This window comes from Mustela nigripes, chromosome 13 (assembly GCF_022355385.1).
Source record: "Mustela nigripes isolate SB6536 chromosome 13, MUSNIG.SB6536, whole genome shotgun sequence".
In the NCBI taxonomy this organism is placed as follows: Eukaryota; Metazoa; Chordata; class Mammalia; order Carnivora; family Mustelidae; genus Mustela; species Mustela nigripes.
In genome coordinates, this window is record NC_081569.1 from 80,043,334 (window position 1) to 80,066,703 (window position 23,370).

Below are 23,370 nucleotides of genomic sequence, written 5' to 3' on the forward strand. Positions count from 1 at the left end.
CTCTCTCTGATAAATAAATAAAATCTTTAAAAAAAAAAAAAAGTGGAGTTCATATATCGTTTAATTTCTTTTTTTCAAATAGGCTCCACTCCCATCGTGGACCCCAGTGCAGGGCTTGAACTCATGACCCTGAAATCAAGACCTGAGCTGAGATCAAGAGTCAGACACCCAACCAACTAAGCCACCCCTGCATGTAGTAATTTCTGAACACCTTTTTCTGAAAGCAGGGCTGCAAGGGGTGAGAGCTGGCCCATGTCGCTTGTCCAGTCTTTGGGAAGGGCAGGTACTGAGAAGCAAGGGGGTCAAAACCATCTCAGCATTAACTTCAGTCAGTGCTGTCAAGAGTGAAGAGTCTCAAAATTATGAACAGTCCCTGAGGGAGTCAGCCATTTACCTGGGAAAGGGATGTTAAAGTTCTAGGTTGAACACTTTTGCCTTCCGGGCTTCTCTGATTCTCACTGGCCTTTGCTGTCTCGGTATTTCCTTGAACTATGTCCTGTATGTGCCATATGCATCCGCCCCTACCCCTTCCTACCAGGTCCCTCTGCCTTACCCCTGCTCCTTTCGCTCCATGCTTCCAGGTTCTGGTTTTTTTTTACTCAGGAATGGTGACAGCCAAGTCAGGAGGAGCAGCAGAGTTTAGGAGAAACAATAAAGTGACAGGCTCACCTGACCCAATGCTTTCATAATTATTTCACTTCATTATATTTTATAATGCTTTCATAAATATAGATTTAGTTCACATAAAAACTTAAATTACACCTGACTGTCTTATTGCTCTCAGAATATGAATGGACCTTTAAGGAAAAACCCATTAAAAAAAAAAAAAGATTAATTCCTTTTCAATGACCTCATTAAGAAGAGACAATACCAAGCCTAAAAGTGGACAGCAGACTATCTTACAAGGAGAGTATACCAAGGACCGTGCACAATCTTCTAGGATAGTCTTCTATATAGGAGTATTCAATTTTCTGTGGGAAATGTGAACACAAAGTAGATAAACACAGTTTATCTAACTTCATGGCAAATTATATTAATTAAAGTATAAATACAAGAGCAAGTTTTTCCCCACCCCACGTAGTTTATCAAGAAGTTTGCTTAGGTAGGATCTTAAAAAAAGAAAAAAATCAAAAAAGAAGACCAGGGACCTGAGAACAAAATCTTGAGTTAGAGATTTTAGTTTCTAGGCTGGGCTCTGCCTGCCAGTTGCTTTTCAGATCCCATTCGAATGTATGCTGCTCAGTTTTCTCTTATTAAAGGATAAATAGACCACCACAATGGTATTAAAATACCATATTGAAAAAGTAACTTATGATCCAGAGACCAAAATGCCAATATAGGAACCAGAAACATTTCAAGCTCTTTAATTAAAAGATTGGTTTCAAGTGGCACTAATATTTAATTATATTAATTTATATTATTACATATATTTATATTATATTTATATTAATAATATTTAGTTAAAAGATTGGTTTCAAGTGGCATTAATATTACTGGGGTCCTAAGATGTTCAGCTTCAATCCACATTATGTAGCAATTCAGAAAGGCTTTTGGGTTTCGGGATTGAGAGAAAATGGGGTTTTCTGATTCTGCTTTTTGGGAGGCTGTCTGTAGTTCATATCAATTCCAACTTTAGGGTGGCCAAGTTGCCTTAAGGATCTTTAAGTCAGTCAAGTTCAGTATAACCCAGAGGTTATTGAAATGGTCATTCTCAGCTTACTATATTAACAGACCAATAGTCTGGACCTTTGTTGCTTCATTCTATTCCAGATGTCAGGGTTGAAGCATGTTTGCCTATTTACTGCCATGGGGCTTTGCCTGGGCATCTTTTTGGTCCCTGACATGTAACCCAAATGCCATTACTATTGTATAACTTGTTTATAAACCAAATCAGGATGTAAACAACAGCTGGATTCTTATTTTAAAGGAGTCACATGATTCCAGGGAGGGAAATCAGCTTTCAGAAGTTTGCCTCACATTGGATTTGGTCTGTGGTTTCCCATTATAATGCAGGAAAGCTACATGGTTATTAAGGGTTGGGTTTGAATCAGCTACTCAGGCAGTCACATGCCCACAGTCAAGAATGACCTCACTGAGCAACTCGTGTTTCTAGGATGTTAGGAAATTCAGACTTGCTGAAAGACCTTGTCCTTACAGTGTGAGGATGTTAGTGGTTGATATGATTCAGCAGCACATTCTCATCTGAATTTCAAAACAGTTGGTCTCTTGCTCAATGGGACACCCGAATTTTATATCATGGACTTGCCACAGTCTTCAGAGTAGCTTAATCCCTGAACCAGTTCAAATAGATTAAAATTAGATCTCCTTCTCTCTCCAAGAAAATCATCTTAGATGAGTTGGCATTTTCAACACACCAAGGCTTTCATTGCCCTTAGTGAATAAGACAGGGGATTCGGCCTTAGTGATTATGATTCTGCAGGCCAGTTTCACATAGCCACATCTGCTCCCCAGCTCCTCTTCTTGGTACCAAGCTGAAATTTGCACTTTGTTTGGCTTCTGAGTTCTGGCTTCTGGGTCTGATTGAGCCTAATATTCCAGTCCCATCTGGTCATGGACAAAGCAATCATCTATATAATTGGAAGACATTATTAATAGGTATATCAGAGTAAAGTTTTTTTTTTTTCCTTTTCTGGGTCATTTAAGGACAGTTCCCATGGGCTCCTGAAAAAGTTTATTCTGCTAGAGGACTATCTGCCCAGAGCTTAATGAGATATTAATGCAGAGCCTAATAGAAAACTAAAAGTCATTCACAGGGTTGTCTCATTTTCTACACTTCATTTTTCACTAAACAAACCCAATACGGACTTGAACGTCTGAAATTATTGAAAAAAAAAAAAAAGGTGGGAATGATTCACTTTACAAAGATTCACTAATTATGAACTTCCCTAGTGCATTTAAGTCACTCATTTGTTGAAGTTTGTGTATTTGAAACAATCTGTTTCAATCAGCTGTTGTTTTTAAACAGACCAGGATCATGTTCTTTAAATAGAAATGGAAATAAGTTATTAAAGGGTAGAATTCAGAATTACTCAATATTGTTATCATCTCATTCTAGTTCCCTTTCTCCTTTCACAAAAGAAAAGTTCTTTGAAGGGGCTCCTGGGGTGGGGGCAGGGAGGAAGAATTTGGCTCTTTACAGTTAGCTAGACCTCATAGGCTAACATTTTCATCTTCCTCCATGCCCTATACGGACTTTCCACTAGGAACATCAGTACCCTGATATGGCTTTGTAATTCTCGAACGAGTATTTTTAGAACTGTCCATTCATACAAGATAACTCTCTTGAATTTCAGAATTTTTATCTACTTGGGAATTAGTCAGCATTGCCTTGCTTTCTTCATTCATATCTACTCTTGATGATTTTTTTCTTTAGTCTGAGAGAAAAGACAGTTTAAGACGTGAGGTTTTATGAAGTCATTTGGTTTGGGATGGATGTTTGAGGGTTAAGGGAGGAGTATACTCAGTAGCTCCAGGCCCCTCCTGAGAAGTCTGGAAGTAGAACCATTGAGCCAAAGCTGTGGGCTTAAATTCTAGCTCTGGCAATTATCAGCCATGGGACTTTGGACAATGGCTTTGAGCCTATGTGCTCCCGTGTAAAATTAGGACAATATGTAACATTTATAACGTAGGGTTGTAGAGAAGACTGAAAAATTATGTAAAACACTCAACACAAAGCCTGGAACATCGTGGCTATTACTGTTGATGTTATTAGTGTCTTGGACGACAGCATTGTTCTTGTCAGGTCATGCCATTGCCAATGTTACTTGCTTTGTTCTCTAGTTCTTAGAGTCACTTTCCCTCTGGCTAAAAGGTATAGTAGCTATTCTATTTCTGTACCTATTGGCCAGTTAGCTTAACCAAGGTGAAACTAGGTGTGTTTGTGTACGTGAAGGTAATAATTTCCAACATGGACACCAATCTTAAATCTGATTTCAGAAGTTCTGTCTAAAAAAAAAAAAACACACACACACACACCAAATATACTTCATGCTTAGACAAATTTATATGGGAAAAATGATAGGCTAAGTCAGAAGTTATTACTGTTACATGTTAACATTTTTTGTTAACTCAAACTAATTTCCTTAATATGAACTTAGATAATGTTTAATTTGGATAAAGTGCACATCATTTTGGATGAGATGGTGTTAAATGGCTGCATTGTGGAAACAAATCGAGCAAGAATTCTTGCCCCTCTACTCATTCTTGATAAAATGTCAGAAAGCTGAATGATAGAAGGCTCTGCCAGACAACATCAACCTGTAAAAATGGGAATACCTCTCAACATCTGTAGCCCAAAAAATGTGGAAGACTGCACACTGCAAAAGGGGGTGTCCTTTCAAAGACATTTTAAATAGGTGTTTTCCATAGTTCCTAAATGGAAAACAAAGCTGTATTTTAAAATATGGTCTACAAAGAAAAATTTTCTCTGAACTAAGAGACGAGTTTTATTTTCTAAACATAAGCATTTTTTCCCACCTGTTCAAATTTTTTTGAGTTCTGAGGGTAACTTTTTTGTTCTCTGCTTCCCTATGCACATTTAATTCAGGATTAGCAGCATGGGAAGAACATGTAACAACTATGAGCCAATAAAATTTTAAACACATAGTACTTTGAATGTTTTCTAAATGCTCTTTTTCCTTAAAATGTTTTTAAGTCAAAACTTTACAAAATTGTGTAACTAATAAAAATTGAGAATTAAATTTTATTTGCCAGTTTCTAAAAAGCCTGATAACCGTATTATTTGCACTTGGCAATTATGATGTCATCATGTTATTAATTCACTTATAATGTTACTACCAAAAATGAATGGTTACACATTAAAATGGTTACAACCATCCTTTAGGCCATATTGTAAATGGTTTGTCTTATTAGTAAACTTATCTGTAAGTGAAATTTGCTTTAGTTCAAAGTCTAAAAATAGAATGTAAGAGAGTATCTCTTTTGAGGTTGGCATGATATGAACCCTTCTCCCCTGCCTCCCTAACTCATTCCTTCTCTTGGAATGTCCTGAAGCAAAGAAAACTAAGTCACTATAGAAAAGCAATGGTCTGACCTTTCCAAATGTTCCTAGATGGGTTTGCTACTTGAGTCAACAGTAAAGCATACAGAATTGTCTTTGGTAAAAGCATGTTTTATGTGCATATTGGGAAGGAAGGCAGATATAATGGAGGAAAGAGAACTACAGTCTTGGTACATTAGGATACTGCACCATCCTATGGAATTCTAAGAGTTTTCATCTACAACACTCTATCCTCCAAAAGAAGACATAATGGACATTCCAGGTATTGATGATTCTTTCGGTACTCTTTGCCTTTTTTTCTTTCTTTTATATGTGGGGGGTGAGGGAAGGATTTCTTTTAAATCTTTATTTCTAAAAATCTATTTACATATTTAAAGTTTGCATCTATAAAGAGCCAGGCAACCAGTCAATAATGGATTCTAAAAGCAAACCTAAGCTGTTTTGAACTCATTCAGAAAGGCTGAAGGCAGGCTTCTGACCGCCAGAACAGCAAATGCTACGCGTGTATAGACCTCCCTTTGCCTTAAGTAGCCACGGTGTGGGGAAAGCCTAGTCTAGATCAAAGTGCTCTGGAGGTCTTTCTAAGACATAGTTGGGCAACACTGTCCTAGTTGGTAGGCACTGAATCAGCAGCACAGTCAGGTAACTGCTGAAACTGGTACACCAGAAGTAACTAGGGAGTGAACAAAATTAATTTTTAGGTCACACCAAAATAGCACTTGGATAACATCTTGGCACAGATTTTCGTACCTTTAGAGAATAACAATTAAAAAAATACTAGGTAGATACCAAAGGAAAGAAAGCTGAAGAACCTAATATATGTGGAGACCCTGGCAGATGTTACCTAACACTTGACACATGCAAAGTGAACTGTAATAGGACTATCTGTTCTTCTAGGCTGTGTCATCATTTCCCTTCAAGTTTACTGCTGAAACGTGATGAATAGCTTTAAGTGATTTTCACACTCAAGAAATTTATACCTCAGATTGGTCAGCTTTATCTTGAAGACTCCTGACATTTCATTTACTGAATGTATAAGACTCATCAATTTTACCTGCTATGGCGATGTGCTAGACCAGGATTCAGCAAACCTCTTCTGTAAAGGGCCAGACAGTAAATACTTTAGGCTTCATGGGCCATAAGGTCACTGCTGTAAACACTCAGTTCTGCCACTGTAGTGTAAAAACAGCCACAGATAAATACGTAAAGGAATGAGCATGGCTGTGTTCTAACAAAACTTTATTTATTTATGGACACTGAAGTTTGAATTTCATAAAATTTCCACATCATAAAATATTCTTCTTCTTTGGCTTTTTTAAAACCACTTAAAAATGTTAAAACCATACTTAGCACTTGGGCAATACAAAGCAAGCAGCAGGCCATCGTTTGCTGAGCCCTGTGCTAGATTAGTCTTGATAAAAGATGGGTTATTGACAGACATTTTACAGATTTAGATAAATGGCAATACTAAGCACATAAATTGGATTTTAACTCTAACACTAGTATGATGTTTTAGTCATGCATCCATGACTTCATTAAGACAATCACCACCACTATTTTTTAGATTAAAGCATAGGTCATACATTTAAATATTGCTATTATGTTTTATTTTAACTTTTATTCTCACAGAGAACTGTGAAACTAACAACAAGATGAATTATTTAAACGCTGCCACTGATAACATAGTACAACATTCTCATGCAGAGAATAAAAACAGTACTCAAACGACTGACTGTAGTGGGAGATATCTCTTCTAATGTAGAAAGGGAATGTACCTTTTAAACAGGTAAATAATGGGCAATTCCAAAAAATGCTTTTCACTCCTAAAAAAGCCATTTGGCTCAATCAGGCCTAGTGACATTTCTTTCACCTAAGGGCACAGATGTGATACATCAAGGGAATTTGGAAAATGGAAACAGAAGAAGCCCTACTTCAAAACCAGGAAATGGCAGTATCCCTGGTGGTCTCTTCTAGCACTGACAGAACATTGAGAAATCATTCTTGGGTCTTAGACTTACACATCCCTGCAGATACAATGTAAGTAGCAGACCTGGTGTTGAAAAAGTAACACAAATAACTGGGCCATTCTTAGCTGAAGAATACTCTAAGACAGCACACAAAAGTTGGATCACAAGCATGTGAACATATATTTCTTCTAGCTTTCCAGTTTTCAGTTAAGTGTATTTACTATAGAAAAATACATTTCTAAATGTAGGAATTTCAAAAAACTAAATCTCAGTGACTCAAAATAAAAAATATCTGGTTAAGCTCTTAGGTCTGCTCGTTGCAGTGAAATAGTCACATGACACAGTTTTGTACGCTGCAAACATTTTAATGATTATTGTTGAGCATACATTTTGGAAATTTTTTACTTCAAACTGCAACAAGTTAAATAAATGTTTATAATATACAAAGAAAATACAACCAAAAGTAAAACTTGCTTTTAAGTGTGCCTTGCATCTAGACCAGTGTTTTTTCTTTTTTCCCCTTAATATATCTTTACTTTTGAGCTGCACAAACACACTTAAGAATTTGATCTTTATAGTATGGCATTTAGGAAATAAAAATATACTCCCACCTCAAAGAAATAAAAAGGCTGTGCATGATTATATGCCAAACAAAAGAGAGAACACTAGAATACTCTGATAGTGCAGGCATCATTAAAAAGGAAAAGAAAAAGTTTGAGATGCTCATTAACTCTCTATGTTTTAAGGAAGCAGGATTTTTGACCAAGTAGCTTAAAAGCCAGCAAAACAGGGATCAGTGACGGCAACTGTAGTGTATGAAGTATGAAACAACAAACTTTACACAAATACACTGTTAGAAATTTAGCAGTGAACACTGAGGATCTGAGAAGCTGCTCTTTGGAACAGTCAAGTAGGGACCACCTTTTTCCAGTCACTAAGCCCTTGTAGCAACACACAGTGTTCTGTGCTATATACTTGCTGGCTGGGTAGTTAAAGGATTTGTTTTGTCATTAGCAGCTAACCAACTTCTTCCACATGTTCTTAAAGCCTTAATGGTTGGAATAAAGGCAAGTGTCATTAGCGTAGAGGATCATATACTTCTCTGCACACAAATACAAGAGGCTTCACTAGTATTTTAAAAGTCTCTGGTATCTCCCACTTCGAAGCTCAGTTGAGATGAAAGCCTTTCTCCATGGTAGCAGCTAGCAGGCGCTCTCTCATGATCTCCTCGGAAGAATATTCAGGCAACTTGAGATAATGCACACAGGTGTTCACTGATGGGTAGCTTGCATCAGTAGCATCAACCTACAAAGAGAAAAGTGAAAAGCAGAGGCCACAACTTTAAGTATTTATTTCTTTCAATCCCGAAGTAACTAAATTACATTTGGATTCCCCACTAGCTAAGGTCTGTACCTTGCGTACAACTGTGAGCCTGGGATGCAGATTGGCCAGTCCACCTGGGGGAAGAGTTGAGCAACCGGTGGTAAACTGCAGGAATGCTTTCCTTTCGTCTGAAGACATGCCACACAAAACCCTCACGAACCTCAGGAAACCAGGGCTAGGAGGAGAAAAACAGAGTTCTACTGCTCTGACAGCGGATTTAAATGAAAAATGCTACCACCACTTTGTAAGCAAGCAATAAGCCAAAAAACAATTATCAACATGTGAGAAGAACAGTACTATGTAGAGACTCTTGAGTAAGCATGAAGAGAGTGGATATAAGCTACTTTAAATGCAAAGATTGTCTTGTACTTAGAAATGGTTAAGAACTGAAATACTGATGGAGTACAGGGATCAAATATGCAACACGGCTAGCAAATCAAAAAACTTAAAAATGCACCTGCATAATTCACCCAAATGTTGCTGAACTACCAAAGGGGATCTGAAATAATCCATCTTTGTTAATACTGAAATAAACGATTTCTACATGCCACAACAGGGATGAATTTCATAATCATAATGTTAAAGAAGCCAGACCTTAAAAAATATATACTGTATGATTTCATTTTTTAAAGTTCAAATGCAAGAAAAATTGATCAATGGAAATAGTGACTTAATATTAAAAAAGAATATAATGGGCAAGGTAATTCTTGAGTTGTTTCTTGTTCCAGGTACCAATACATAGGTGTTTTCCTTTGGTGAAAATTCTCCAGGATGTACATGCAATTTGTGCACTTCTCTAATACAATTCAATAAAATGTTGACTTAAGAAAAAATGCCATGGGGCGCCTGGGTGGCTCAGTGGGTTAAGCCGCTGCCTTCGGCTCAGGTCATGATCTCAGGGTCCTGGGATCGAGTCCCGCATCGGGCTCTCTGCTCAGCAGGGAGCCTGCTTCCTCCTCTCTCTCTGCCTGCCTCTCTGCCTACTTGTGTTCTCTCTCTGTCAAATAAATAAATAAATAAAATCTTTTAAAAAAAAAAGAAAAGAAAAAAATGCCATGTAAATGTTAGTTAAGGTTAAAGTAATTCATAATGCAGTTGACCCCTGAACAACAAGGGATTTGAACTGCACAGATCCACTCTATTGTATTTATTGGAAAAAATTATGTAATAGAGTATTGCAAATATATTTTCTCTAATTCATTATTTTATTTTTTGTTATTTGTGTATCGTTGACAATGTCATATTAATTTCAAATGTACACATAGTGATTCAACAAGTTTACACGTTATGCTATTTTACCACAAGTGTACTTCCTCATGATTCTTTTTAGTACTTTTTTCTTTTTTAAGATTTATGTATTTATTTGAGAGTAAGCAAGAGAGAAAGGGAGGGAGAGCACATGCAGAGGGAGATGCAAACCCCCCACTGATCAAGGAGCCCAATCGAGGGCTTAATCCCAGATCCCCAGGATCATGAACTGAACCCCAGGCAGACGCTTAACATTTCCTTTTCTCCAGCTTATTTACTTATTGTAAGGATACAGTATATATACATTTAAAATATGTACTGGCTATATTATCGGTAAAGCTGGTCAAGAGTAATAAAGTTTCTGGGGGTGTCAAACATATATGGATTTTCAGCTATGGAGTTCAACTGTATTCTCTGTTATATTACTTTAGAAACTTTCAAAAAGAAAGGTAGGGGGGTGCCTGGGTGGCTCAGTTGTTAAGCGTCTGCCTTCTGCTCAGGGTCCTGGGATTGGGCCCTGCATTGGGCTCCCTGCTCTGTGGGGGGCCTGCTTCTCCCTCTCCCTCTCCCACTCCCTCTGCTGTGTTCCTTCTCTAGCTGCGTCTCTCTCTGTCAAATAAATAAAAATCTTAAAACAAGAGAAAAGAGAAGTAATATAGGGCCTGTAGTCCTAAAGATATCAGTAGTATGAAAGAAAAAAACAGCAGAAGAACTGTTTCAGATTAAAAACCTACACAAAATGACCCTATCACAACCAAATGCGATTTCTATTATCAGGGCAGTAGTGGTAAGGAGAGTTCTATGAAGGACATTACTGGTGTCACCAGTGAAACTGCAATATGGACTATGGATTAGCTAATAGTACGAATTTGCTAGTGAAAGTGGATACATGGAAGAATATCTGTATTTTCATAAAATGCACACTCCACTATTATAGAGTAAAGGCACATGATACATGCAATGATTCAGAAAAAAATAGCACACACACATATATATCGTGTGGGGGGTTGTATAAAAAGATAATATAAAAGAAATGTTAAGTACAGCTGAATCTGGGTAAAGGAATATATTAGAATTTTTTCAACTATTCAACATCCTATTTGAAATTTTCTATTCTATTCAAAATTTTTTAAAATAAAGGTTAATTTATAATGGGGCACCTGGGTAGCTCAGTCAGTTAAGTGCCTGCCTTGGGCTCATGTCATGATCCTGGGATCCTGGGATTGAGCCTCATGTCAGGCTCCTTGCTCAGTGGGGAGTCTGCTTCTTCCTCTGCCTCTCCCCCCACCACTAGTGCTCTCTGTCTCTCAAATAAATAAAATCTTAAAAAAAAAAAAAATGAAGCCTAAGGGTTTACAATTTACAATTTACCCAATTTTTTAAATAGTGAACAATTAAAATAGAATCTTAACATCAACAAAGACTCAGTTGTCTTTTCATATAAACTCAGCCTTATCAATGGATATGAAAACTGCTTTCTCACTTCACTAAGTCATAGTTCTTTAGAGAATCTACCATTTGATTTTGGGACATAAACTATTTTGTTGATCTTACAAAATAACCAATACATACCTGTCACGCGTATAACCTAACTTAGGTTCAGTATAATTAATAATATCCTCTGCTGCCCAGGATGGTGACTGGTTTCCACAAAGAATCATCTGGACTTCTTCGTGGCTGAAGGAACTTAATTTCTCCATTGGAAAAACTTTGTTAAACCCATCTACATCATACACAGCAAAAAACCAAAAACAAGAAAATACACAACTCAATTTCTAAGTTACAATGTCAAAAAACCAAATTTCCAATCAAAATAGCTAATATGAACTAAATGAATATAATATGAATAAAATATTAATAAATGCTTGAAAAAACAAATATAAATAAAATAGCTTGAAATCAAGCTAAGCTTTTAAGTACAGCAGTTAAGCTTAATACTGTAAATGTGAACAGAGACATTCAGTCACTATGGTCAGTAGCCAAATTCTATTAATTTCTTAACTCACTTTTTGTGTCATACAAGGCAAGCCAATGCTATATCCTGATTTTCAAAACTAGTTTGTGATGAACAGTCTAATATATTTTGCTTCAATTTTCACCTGAAGAACTTGGGTTCTAACTTGGTTTAATTCATCCTGATCATGCAGTGTGTGAAGTATGCATATATATGAAGAAATGGAGGCTAAAAGGGAGTCCCCCATTACTCAGCAGGAGCAAGCTGAGAGTATGCTACAGATGGAGAATGTTCCCATCTGTTCCAGGTACTCTGTGGGGCTTACTATCTGGAAGACAGAAAACTAGAGGGCAAATCTAGAGATGACCTGCAATTCTTGACAAGAGAAATGCCTCAATTTCAAATCTCAAAGTAAAAGGAGAAAAAATTAAGCTAAAGAGCCCAAAAAATTACCTCTAAAGGCTTCCATCTGTTTCTGAATACCCGTATGCATACAAAAGTCAAACATCAAATCCACATATTCTTCTGCATTATCCATTGTTATCATCTACAAAGGAAAATTTGCCAACATTGTTGTTAATATCTAGGACTATTTTAGCACCGCCCACTACAACTGGCCTCATTTATTTAAGAAGATGTTCTGAACTTACCACTATATCAAAAACAAAATTTTTATTACCTCATCTTCCCCACTTGGCTTGAGATCCACAGCTGTAAAACCATATATTCTTGAGGAAGGGCAAAACTGGAAATTTAAACTTGGAAGACAAAAAGGAATGGATTAACATTCAGCTACTATTGGTGTTTAGTTTTTAAAACACTGCTGCCAAAGGGACCCCCTGGGTGGCTCTGCCAGTTCAGCATCTGTCTTAGGCTAAGGTCATGACCCCAAGGTCCTGGGATGGATGGAGCCCTGCATGGGGAGGGTTGGGGAGTGTCCCTTCTCAGTGGGGAGTCTGCTTCTCCCTCTTTTCCCTCTGCCCCTCCATCTGCTCCTGCTCTCTCTCTCAAATTAAAAAAAAAAAAATCTTAAAAAAATAAATAAAATATTGCTGCCCAAACCATGAAAACCCATCCCCCCTACCCTTCCAACAAAAACAGTATACCAGCTTAGATGTTAAGTATGAGGCCCCCATTTTTTTTAACTTTTTTTTTTTTAAGATTTTGTTTATTTGACAGAGAGAGACACAGAGAGAGAGGGAACACAAGCAGGGGGAGTGGAAGAGGGAGAAGCAGGCTTCCCACTGAGCAGGGAGCCCAGATGCAGGGCATGCAGGGCTCTATCCCAGGACCCTGAGATCATGACCTGAGCCTAAGACAGACACTTAACGACTGAGCCACCCACCCCATGAGGTCCCTTTTGAATGCAGAAACCCTGTGCACAAAAACTATTAGGACAACCATTACCAAACCTGGTAATTCTCTGCAAAGATTGCACAAAACCACCACCTTTCCATATTTCACTTCTATCTCATGGCACAAAATTAACAAAGTAAGGGTTTTTGCAATAAATTATGACAGCAACAGCTTTACTTTTGTTTTGTGGAGGGTTTTTTTGTTTTTTTTTTTCCCAAGAAGAAACTATTGCTTCACTGAAGTTATTCATGCTCTGTCCCTATGGTGAAATTAAACCTTGAATATATAAGTTATCAAACAAAACTTCTCAAAATTAGCCATTAAGAAAGAAAGAAGAAAGCAAGACTTTCAGCCAACCCAAAAATCATAGTAAAACATACTAAGGGTATAATAATTACATGTATACAAATTAACAGAGTTTTATCAATAGATGTGTAGCATCTCAGTTATTAGCTAATCCAACAGGCATAAGGCCTATATACAAACTATTTTGAGCATTCCCAAGTACACTATCTATATTAACTAGTCATGATTTCTCAAAATGTCTTTGGCTGTAGACTTTCATAAATATATAAATTAATCATATTTGATAAATCAGATAATCTTCCAGAGATGTGATGATTAATACACTACGTTCTGGTATTCCGAGTATTGTCTTTATAATATGGTAATATTTCCTACAGCGTATTACTGTTCTTAACAGACTATTTAACTCATACATTGCATATTACTGGGGACAAAGAAACAAAAGCTTTAAAACTTATTCATCCATTAGGCTGAGAAACATATATAAAAAACTCACCCTAAATCCTCTATGCTAAGTGGAGGCCCAGAACCTGATGGATTCTTTAGCACTAGTTCCTGTAGTTTCGTGTTCTTCTCATCTTCAGAAAGACCTTTGTTGCTTAAAATCTGACGCCTCTTAACAGCAAGGTCTTTAATTTCTTTTAAAAATCTGGCTCTGTGTGGATTTACTAGTTCAAAATCTTCCCAAGTTAAAATTCCATTAAACCATGCTGGGGGTTTTGGTTTGGGGGGATCTAGAATAAACTCTGATTTTGAATCCTCTTCAAAGCTTCCTACTGAGAGTGAATCGTGACCTTCTTCTGTAGAAGCTTCAGACTGACTTTCAGTACAGTGCAAGTCTCTATCGCCTCGTGACTCATAAATTAACTTACTCATATTACTTTTAATGTCACCCATACACATAAGTTTAAAGAAAGGTTTAGAAATAGGTAAATCCACAAGTCTATTGTCTTGAATGCATTTGGCCAAGAAAATTCCAAGGAAATGAAAGAGTTTTGTGATCCTTTCAAGCTCATCACTGTCTTGTGGAAATGGTGCTGTGAATAGTCCACATGATCTCTGCACATAGTATCCAGGAGGTTTCAATCCACCTCCAAGATCAACCTAGTGTTTTAGAGGGAGAAATATAAATAAAATTAGATGAAAGATGCATAAATATTGAACATCTTTATCAATTTTGTTGAAGTATTTATATATATATATAATACCTTTTATTAAATAGTTTTTGATGACTGAAAAAACATTTTAATAGCATCGGGAGTAATCAGTAATAAAAAGAGAGTCAGCAAATCTGGCTTAAATTCTGAAGGCATAACCTATTTTTAATAGTAAAAGAAGAATCACAAGTAATCACAAAATGGGAAATAAATCTTACATGACGAGATTCATCATCTGGAAAGTTATCATCACAAAGCCAAGCACCCAGATCAGTTCTCTGGAATTCTGCTGCCACCAGAGCATAAAACTCTAATGTAGGGCCCAAGCCAGTTCCTTCTTCTCCCAAAAATTCAACCTAAAATATAAGCAAGTTTTAAGGAAAAATTCACTTAAAAAAAAAAAGATCCCATTCTTAGACACCTGGGTGGCTCAGTGGGTTAAAGCCTCTGCCTCAGGTCATGATCTCAGAGTACTAGAGTCAAGCCCCGCATCGGGCTCTCTGCTCAGCGGGGAGCCTGTACGCCCTCTCTCTCTGCCTGCCTCTCTGCCTACTTGGGATCTCTGTCAAATAAATAAATAAAATCTTAAAAAACAAAAAAAGTCCCGTTCTTGCCAAGTAATACATCTTTTTTTGTAACAGCAGCAGAATATTATACACATTAAAAACAACACAGAAGTTTTAATTTAGTTTTTCTAAAAAGTGTATTTGTTGTACACCATTACATATTTAAACACTGGTGAGCACTGTTTACCACGTTGTTCATTAATTTATTTTTCACATCAATCCTAAAAAATAGGCTTTATCTCTCTCTTTTTTTTTTTACACCAAAGGAAACCAAATTTTAGATAAAAAGGTTACATCATTTGCTTGAGGAAAAGATGGCATACAGCTTTGTATGTGTGTCTATTTAACATAAAACCTAAACTCTTCCACTTCTGAATTTAGGCAATAACTTAAAGGCTTTTACCCATACTCTACATATTCCACAAATGACTTGAGGCAGCTTATAAAAACATATGGTGAATGATTTAAAAAAAAAAAATTAAGGTTTACCTAGTTAGAGGAATGTATTTGGTAGGAAGAATTAGATGAAGGTGAAGAGAGTTTAAAGTGAAAGCCCTAAGAGCCTTTTATATTTTTTTGACATGTATCATTTGTCATGATCAATCTCTGATTCAAATGATATACTAAGAGATGTTGGGGTGGCTCAGTCAGTTAAGCATCTGCCTCTGGCTTAGGGCATGATCTCAGAGTCCTGGGATCAAACCCCATGTCATCGGGCTGTCAGGCTCCCTGCTCAGCACAGACTCTGCTTTTCCCTCTATCCCTGGCTTGTGCTTTCTCTCAAATAAATAAATAAAATAAAATCTTAAAAAAAAAAAAAGATAAACTTAAGCGGCTGGTTCACATTTATAAGAGAAATTAAAAAAAAAAAAATTTCATTCATTGTCCCTCACATAAGGAATAATATATCCTATAAAATCAATCAATCAATATATATAAGGAGTATATCAATATATATCCTATATAATCAACAATGCATACAATAACATCTCTATAGTAAATGTATTACATTTTATACTGCTATTTGCTTAACATCTCTCAATAAAGGCCAATGATGTAATGCCAAGCACAGTGTAACAATAGTATAGAACAGTGTACTCCAAAACTGCAGATATCTAATAGCAGAGCTTAATATGAAGGTAAAATTTAGACTATCAAAAAGAATCCTTAGTGAGTACTATTATTCAGTTCAGGCTTTGTTCAGAAAGGAGTAATGTCCTTCAAAAAGACCAAGGACTTAGGGTGCCTGGGTGGCTCAGCTGTTGATCCCAGGGTCTGAGATGGAGTCCAACATCCGGTATCCTGCTCAACGGGAAGCCTGCTTCTCCCTCTCCCACTCCCCTTTTTGTATTCCCCCTCTCACTGTCTCTTTCACTCTGTCAAATAAAGAAAGAAAGAAATCTTTTTTTTTTTTTTTTAAAGATTTTATTTATTTATTTATTTGACAGAGAGAAATCACAAGTAGACAGAGAGGCAGGCAGAGAGAGAGAGAGGGAAGCAGGCTCCCTGCCAAGCAGAGAGCCCGATGCGGGACTCGATCCCAGGACCCTGAGATCATGACCCGAGCCGAAGGCAGCGGCTTAACCCACTGAGCCACCCAGGCGCCCCAAGAAAGAAAGAAATCTTTAAAAAAAAAAAAAAAAGAAAGAAAGAAAGACCAAGCACTTTTCCACTTCAAAAGTGAAGATACTCTTTGCTGTTCATCAATCACAAGATCCTGACCTCTGAAAAGGTAAGTTGACATCCTCTAACAAAAGATGCTCTACCAAAGGTAAAGGCCTTGCATAAGGGCAGAGAAATCCCTCTCCATTTTTCACTTCTAACATGGTTTTCATGCTATGGAATATACAGGTTTGCTGGTTTTCGGCCATTCCTGCATACTAAAAGAAATTAGATGTGAGTGAGATACCTCAAGAACTGATTTCCGATCCGCATGTATCTGCATGACATTCTCAGCCCATTCCATCAGTGATTCACCACGTGGGACTTTTACTCTTTCATGCTTGAGACGACCCACTCGAAACTCTCCAGGATCATCTCGCCTTACACTACTGGTGGTCCTTGTTCTTTCCACAGTAGCTTCACGTCGGTTTTGTAACCACACTATTGCTCTAAAATAGAAAAATATTTCTGGAGCTCTAACATTCAGTAATAGTTTCAATGTACTAAACCAGCAACAGAATTCAAAGATTTAACTATTTTTTTTTAAATAGTATTTTATTAGATGACAGAATTAGTACATTTTCTTATTGCAAAAATTATTGCTTCCTCTCTTAAAACATATAAACCCCTGTATTATTTTCCTAAACAAAGAAGAAAATACGTAGGTATTTTTCCTCTTTACTTTAGTAATTAACAGATCAAAATAAAGGTCTGTGGTCCCAACCTCACTAACATCAAAATATACACAAACTGGGGAATAAAGAACAGCACAGGGAATACAGTCAATAGAATTATAATAGCACTGTATGGTTGACAAACAGTTGTTACACTTGTGAGCACAGCATGATGTAAGGAGTTGCTGAGTCACTGTTGTACACCTGCTATTAATGTAACATGAGTGTCAATACTTCAATTAAAAAAATAGCCAAACCTATGATACATAAAATATAAATGAATATTTCTTAACTATTGAAGAAACTAAAAAATCATTAAGCTATCTTTATTACTATCTTTATTACAAAGCCATCATTAAAATGCAACTGACTTTCAAATATTTTCTTTTGGGGACACCTGGCTGGCTCAGTTGGTACAGCATGTGACTCCTGCTCTCAGGCTGTAAATTCGAGCCCCATGCTGGATGCAAAAATAACTTTTTAAAAGATCTTTATTTCTTTTAAGATTTTATTTATTTATTTGACAGAGAGACAGAGAGAAAGCACAAGTAGGCAGAGCAAGCAGCAGCACAGGGAGAGGGAGAAGCAGGCTCTCCACTGCACAGGGGGCCCAATACAGGGCTCATCCCAGAACCCCAGGATCATGACCTGAGCCAAAGGCAGGCACTTAACCACTGCCCCTAGAAATTACTTAAAAATAAAATCTTTGGGAGCGCCTGGGTAGCTCAGTTGCTTAGTTGTCTAACTCTTGATTGCAGCTCAGGTCATGATTTCAGGGTCATGGGATCAAGCCCTGTATTGGGCTCTGTGCTCAACCCAGAGTCTGCTCGTCCCTCACGCTCTGCTCTTCCAAATGCTCACACTCTTTATCTCCAACATAAATAAATAAAACCTTTTTAAAAATATAAATACTTTCTTTTCAATAATGCAGAGCTAACCCATCTTGGGTAGGAGAAATAATCTTAAAGTAGGAATAAGAAGATAAAAAGATTTGCTCTTAGGTGTGCTACAATTATTATGTAATCTCAGGTCAATCAGCTATATACTCTGAGAATCAATTTTCTTATCTATAAAACAAAAACCATAACTAATGCCATTTATGACAAGAGGCCCATAGTTTCACATGCACAAATGATCTGTAAATAGTGTAACTTATCAGAGAAGTCAACAGCTCCATTTTAAATTATAATTCTTTTATATCTACTTTGAAAGTACTCTGGGTAGGGACGCCTGGGTGGCTCAGTTGGTTAAGCAGCTGCCTTCGGCTCAGGTCATGGTCCCAGCGTCTTGGGATCGAGTCCCACATCGGGCTCCTTGCTCCGCAGGGAGCCTGCTTCTCCCTCTGCCTCTGCCTGCCATTCTGTCTGCCTGTGCTTGCTCTCTCTCTGATAAATAAAATCTTTAAAAAAAAAAATAAATAATAAATAAATAAATAAATAAATAAAAAGAAAGTACTCTGGGTACTCAATGATTCAAAAAATATTTACCAAATACCTACAATGTGCTATATACACTGCATTAGGAACTGCAGCTAGATCAGTGACAAACTGCCAGAAAATTCCTGCCCTCGTGAAACTTTTATCTCATGGAAGGAGACAGAAAAAAAAGGCTTGAACTGTGGGGTTCTACTTATATGTGGATTTTTCTTTTAGAAATACAGTACTGTAAATTTTTCTTCTTCCTCATGATTTTCTTAACATTTTCTTTTCCCTAGCTTACTTTATTCTAAGAATACAGTACATAATACACGTAACGTGCAAAATACATGTTGATTGTTTGTTTCAGTAAGACTTCTGGTCAGCAGACTAGTCATAAAGTTCTGGGGGAGTCAAAAGTTACACACTTTTTAAATATGATTTTTCGGGGCACCTGGGTGGCTGTCGGTTAGGTGTTTGCCTTTGGCTCACATCGTGATCCCAGAGTCCTGGGATCAAGTCCCGCAATGGGCTCCCTATTCAGCGGGGAGTTTGCTTCTCCCTCTCCCTTTTTCCCCTCTTCCCACTCATGAACTTTCTCTCTAAAATAAATAATATCTTTACTGCGCAGGGAGGGTTGGCATCCCTAACCCTGAAATTGTTCAAGAGTAGGAGAACAATTTCTCCTGTAGGAGAGCATATATCCGACCAGAAATTTTAAAAATGTTTTAACACTGACAACTCATAAGAAAACAAAATAATATATTCCTTCCATCAGTCTTGACATAAAGTATATTTGTACATTTTGAGCTTATATAACATTAAAAATATATAAAAGGGAACACTTTCTACCTTGATGCACCAAATGCTGTACATGTGAAATAAAGCTGTCTAGTTTCAAATGGTATTAGAAAAGGACACTTGCTGGTTAACTGTTCACACCAGTCTGGTAAAGCCCCACTTGCCAAAGCCAATGGTTCCTGCAAATTAACAAATAACAATGTTATAAGGCAATTATTTGAAAAGACAAAAAGGAGTCAGTTCTTAAAACTAACGAAAGAAAGTAATGCAATGGACCATATGGCCTAAATCAATGAATCAGGGACTAATAGTAAAGATGGTGAGAAGTAGAAAAGGAAGACAATACTTTGAAAGTCCAAAAGCTGCAGAGTTCAACTACTGATTACCTCAATCTGCTGCAAAATCTTTGTTGTAATTTTTTTGCTAGTGAATTCATCTGGTGGAAAAGTAAACTGAGGCTGCTCCTCACCTTCTGAAAAATTAATAAAATTAATAAAGACATAAACTGACTTCCTTTTAAAAATGCCATAGAAATGAAACACAGATTCTTACAGACCTTCTTGGGATATTCTTGAATAAGGGTCACTTGCAACTATATAGAGAATACGCAGAAGTTGAAGGACATCTTCTACTCCACAAGAATTCTGTCCATTGCCAGCTTTGGCCTGAGGTTGTTCTTTTGCCAAATTAAGAATTTCACTACTTTGAAGAGTGGAAATGGCCCCCTGATTTAATCCAGACTTTGTTCCATGCTCACAAAAATCCTATAGAAACAATTAGTAAAACTAGCTATTAATCACATTTTCGAGAAAAGCACTGTATCATCCTATAAGTATTTGAAAATGTTGAAATCTTTCAAACTGTCTTCTTTTTAAATAAAAACACTATAAAGTTGAAAATAGGTGTGTTCTAAACCGTTCCCAAATAAACTATAACCACCGTAAGCCACAGTTAAAACCATGTACTTAGGGGCGCCCAAGTGGCTCAGTGGGTAAAAGCCCCTGATCTCAGGGTCTTGGGATAGAGCCCTGCATTGGGTTCTCTGCGCAGTGGGAAGCCTGCTTCCCCCACTCTCTGCTTGCCTCTCTGCCTACTTGTGGTCTCTGTCAAATAAATAAAATCTTAAAAAAACAAAAAACAAACAAACAAAAAAACATGTACTTAGATCCAATACCACAAATCATATTTGAAATTTTAATATTTGGCATATTAACAATGTTAATTCAACCTCATTTTTTAAGCTTGTCCCAATGAACCTCTTTTTCTTAAGAATCTTTAAAAGCTGCAAACAAAGCACAAAGCCATTCCCAGTTGTGTTTTGATGCCAATATATACCTTATATGCAGCTATGAGCTGAGAACAATTTCTGTTTTTCCTAATACTTTTATTAGTGCCAGTTAATTTCCAGTGGCGCAGGAAAGCGGCGTCTGCATTCTTCTGCAGGTAGGTTATCAAGTCATTCTTTGGTAATTCATCAGTGCCAAGGTACTGTTCCACATGCTCTATAGACCAACAACCCTACAATAGGAAAAACCAAATGTTGGCCTTTCCTGATTAACAGTCTATGCTATTTCACATGCATTATATAAGGTAGCTTTAAAATCATGCATTTAACCTCATCTAAAGAATTCCATGTTAGTGATTTTTTTTCCCTCAAATGTTCAATTAAAACAGTATTAGTTTTTATTTTCCCTTTTTTTCCACTAAGTGGCCAAGAAGATCTTTTTAAGTATCACTTACCATTTTTCCATTTTCCTTCTCTTTGTCAGAATCCTTCATTTCTCTGTACATGATTCTAAACATGAAGATATTATTCACATTAATTCATAAATAATTTGTGGTTATTTCCAGTAAGGCTTCAATTCTTTAAAAAATTATGAATGATGTCATTCATTAGCCATATGCTTAAACATTAAACTCAGGGACAATTTATTTAAAAAAAATCAATTTGTTAAACATGGGGGAAAGTAGGAGAAATCATATTCCTAAAAAAGAATTATTATTTATAAATCTAGTATAACTGCAAAGAATGCATACATCAAACCCAGGACCTTTAAAGATATGAAGTGATACACTATATCATATGTTATAACTTTCATTTATTGTAAAAATAAAAGGGATACGAACAACAAGGACCAGGAGGCTTTATGTTCACATAAGGCAGTGGAGATAAAATTTGAAACTCCAATAAAAACTGAACAGGGTGGGAAAAAATAACTATGATAGCCTTCTGTTCTATCTCTAAAGGATCTAGATTACTTTATTAGACACTATATAAAATTATCAATGATGTCAAGAGAACATCAGAAAAAGTAAAGTAAAATTTACATAAGGATAATTAAAATTTTATTTATATTAAATTATATTAAACTATTAAATAATAATAATTATAGGTAATACTGAGCACTCAGACAATACTGAAAACACTTTACATGTATTCTTTCGTTGATTCCTCACAACCATGCTCACTTTACAGATTAAGAGAAAAAGGCACCAAAATGTTAAATGTGCGCAATGTCATTAATTAATTCTTCAATGAATGAATGAACAAAGAGAGGTAGGCTTAACTTGCAAACTCCAAAACAAATAACAAATAAAAAATATTTAGTACTTCATACACAATTGCAAAGAGTTCAACAATTAAGACATAAGATGTCTAAAGTTATTTCTGAAGTTTATTTCTAAAGTTACTTTCAGTTGAAACGTTAAACTATTCTCTCTCAGGAGTCACAAATGCTATTATCTGTTGTTGTAAACCAGAACAAGAACCAAATATTTTCTGTTTCTATAGTAAAAAAATATAGAAATACAATGGTTCTAGGCTCATGTATCATGGAATTATCTACTTAAAACATTAAATTAAAATCTCTTACGTGTATGTTGGCTCCCAAATACGCCTAAGTTTATCTGATTTCACATTGCCATTACAGGACAATTGAAGCAATTTTTGTACATAGTAAAAAATGGTTGATCTGAAATTAGTGAGTGGTAATTCAACTTCACGAGTTGTTCCAAGACCTGTTACTTTCAAAGTGAGGGCTAATCGAGGTGACGGAGTACATTCAACTTCTTCCAAGAGCTCTGAATGAGGCGTTCCTAAAAATATGGAAGACATAAGAAACAATTACACTCTAACAAGCAGTCCATAAAAAACAATGCACTGGGAAACATAGCTACATGAAATCAAAATTTTCCGTCAGATATTAGCTAAAAGACTTCAGCTACTTAAAGACTATTCTGGCCTCAACAAATTTTTTTTTTTTAAAGATTTTATTTATTTATTTGACAGAGAGAGATTACAAGTAGACAGAGAGAGGGAAGCAGGCTCCCTGCTGAGCAGAGAGCCCAATGTGGGACTCAATCCCAGGACCCTGAGATCATGACCTGAGCGAAGGCAGCGGCTTAACCCACTGAGCCACCCAGGCGCCCAACAAACTTTTTTTTTAATTATAAGATTTTATTCCTTTATTTGACACAGAGAGGGCACAAGGAGAAGAAGAGGGAGAAGTAGGCTCCCTGCTGAGCAGAGAGCCTGATGCGGGGCTTGATCCCAGGACCCTATGATCATGACCCAAGCCGAAGGCAGACGCTCAACTAACTGAGTCACCCAGGCATTCCAACAATTTTTTTTTTTAATGGGAACAATATATCCAGGTTACTTAAAGACAGAGCACTAAAGCTGAATTTATGCATATGACAGGAATCTGTTTTAAGAAAACACATGCTAATTGTACGAATATTTCAGAAACATTTTATTCTTATGAGAACACTAAAGTTATTCGTAATTCTAGGTCCAGAAAAAAACACACACTGAGAAAGCACAGACTCTAGTCACTGAAC

The 23,370-nt window shown here is 36.6% G+C and overlaps 2 protein-coding genes across 7 annotated transcripts in view; one reads left to right on the forward strand and one right to left on the reverse strand.

Annotated features, from left to right (window-relative positions):
* Nucleotides 1-4,858, forward strand: part of AP4S1 (adaptor related protein complex 4 subunit sigma 1) — a 52,420-nt gene extending 47,562 nt beyond the window's left edge. Inside the window, exon 6 of the mRNA XM_059373050.1 lies at nt 4,119-4,858. Coding sequence (XP_059229033.1) covers nt 4,119-4,247 — 129 coding nt within the window. The 3' untranslated portion in view covers nt 4,248-4,858. The remainder of the gene's footprint in view (nt 1-4,118) is intronic.
* A 1,405-nt stretch (nt 4,859-6,263) lies between these two features.
* Nucleotides 6,264-23,370, reverse strand: part of HECTD1 (HECT domain E3 ubiquitin protein ligase 1) — a 99,563-nt gene continuing 82,456 nt past the window's right edge. For 4 of the 6 annotated variants that reach the window (XM_059373035.1, XM_059373036.1, XM_059373032.1 and 1 more), the window contains 14 exons: nt 22,404-22,626; nt 21,271-21,325; nt 20,866-21,048; nt 20,087-20,294; nt 19,917-20,002; nt 19,582-19,709; nt 16,888-17,089; nt 14,631-14,768; nt 13,752-14,359; nt 12,273-12,351; nt 12,047-12,140; nt 11,212-11,362; nt 8,422-8,566; nt 6,264-8,313 (listed from right to left, as the gene is read on the reverse strand). In XM_059373035.1, coding sequence (XP_059229018.1) covers nt 8,176-8,313; nt 8,422-8,566; nt 11,212-11,362; nt 12,047-12,140; nt 12,273-12,351; nt 13,752-14,359; nt 14,631-14,768; nt 16,888-17,089; nt 19,582-19,709; nt 19,917-20,002; nt 20,087-20,294; nt 20,866-21,048; nt 21,271-21,325; nt 22,404-22,626 — 2,438 coding nt within the window. In that variant the 3' untranslated portion in view covers nt 6,264-8,175. The remainder of the gene's footprint in view (nt 8,314-8,421; nt 8,567-11,211; nt 11,363-12,046; nt 12,141-12,272; nt 12,352-13,751; nt 14,360-14,630; nt 14,769-16,887; nt 17,090-19,581; nt 19,710-19,916; nt 20,003-20,086; nt 20,295-20,865; nt 21,049-21,270; nt 21,326-22,403; nt 22,627-23,370) is intronic. The other 2 variants (XM_059373033.1, XM_059373037.1) reach the window with 2 other exon arrangements.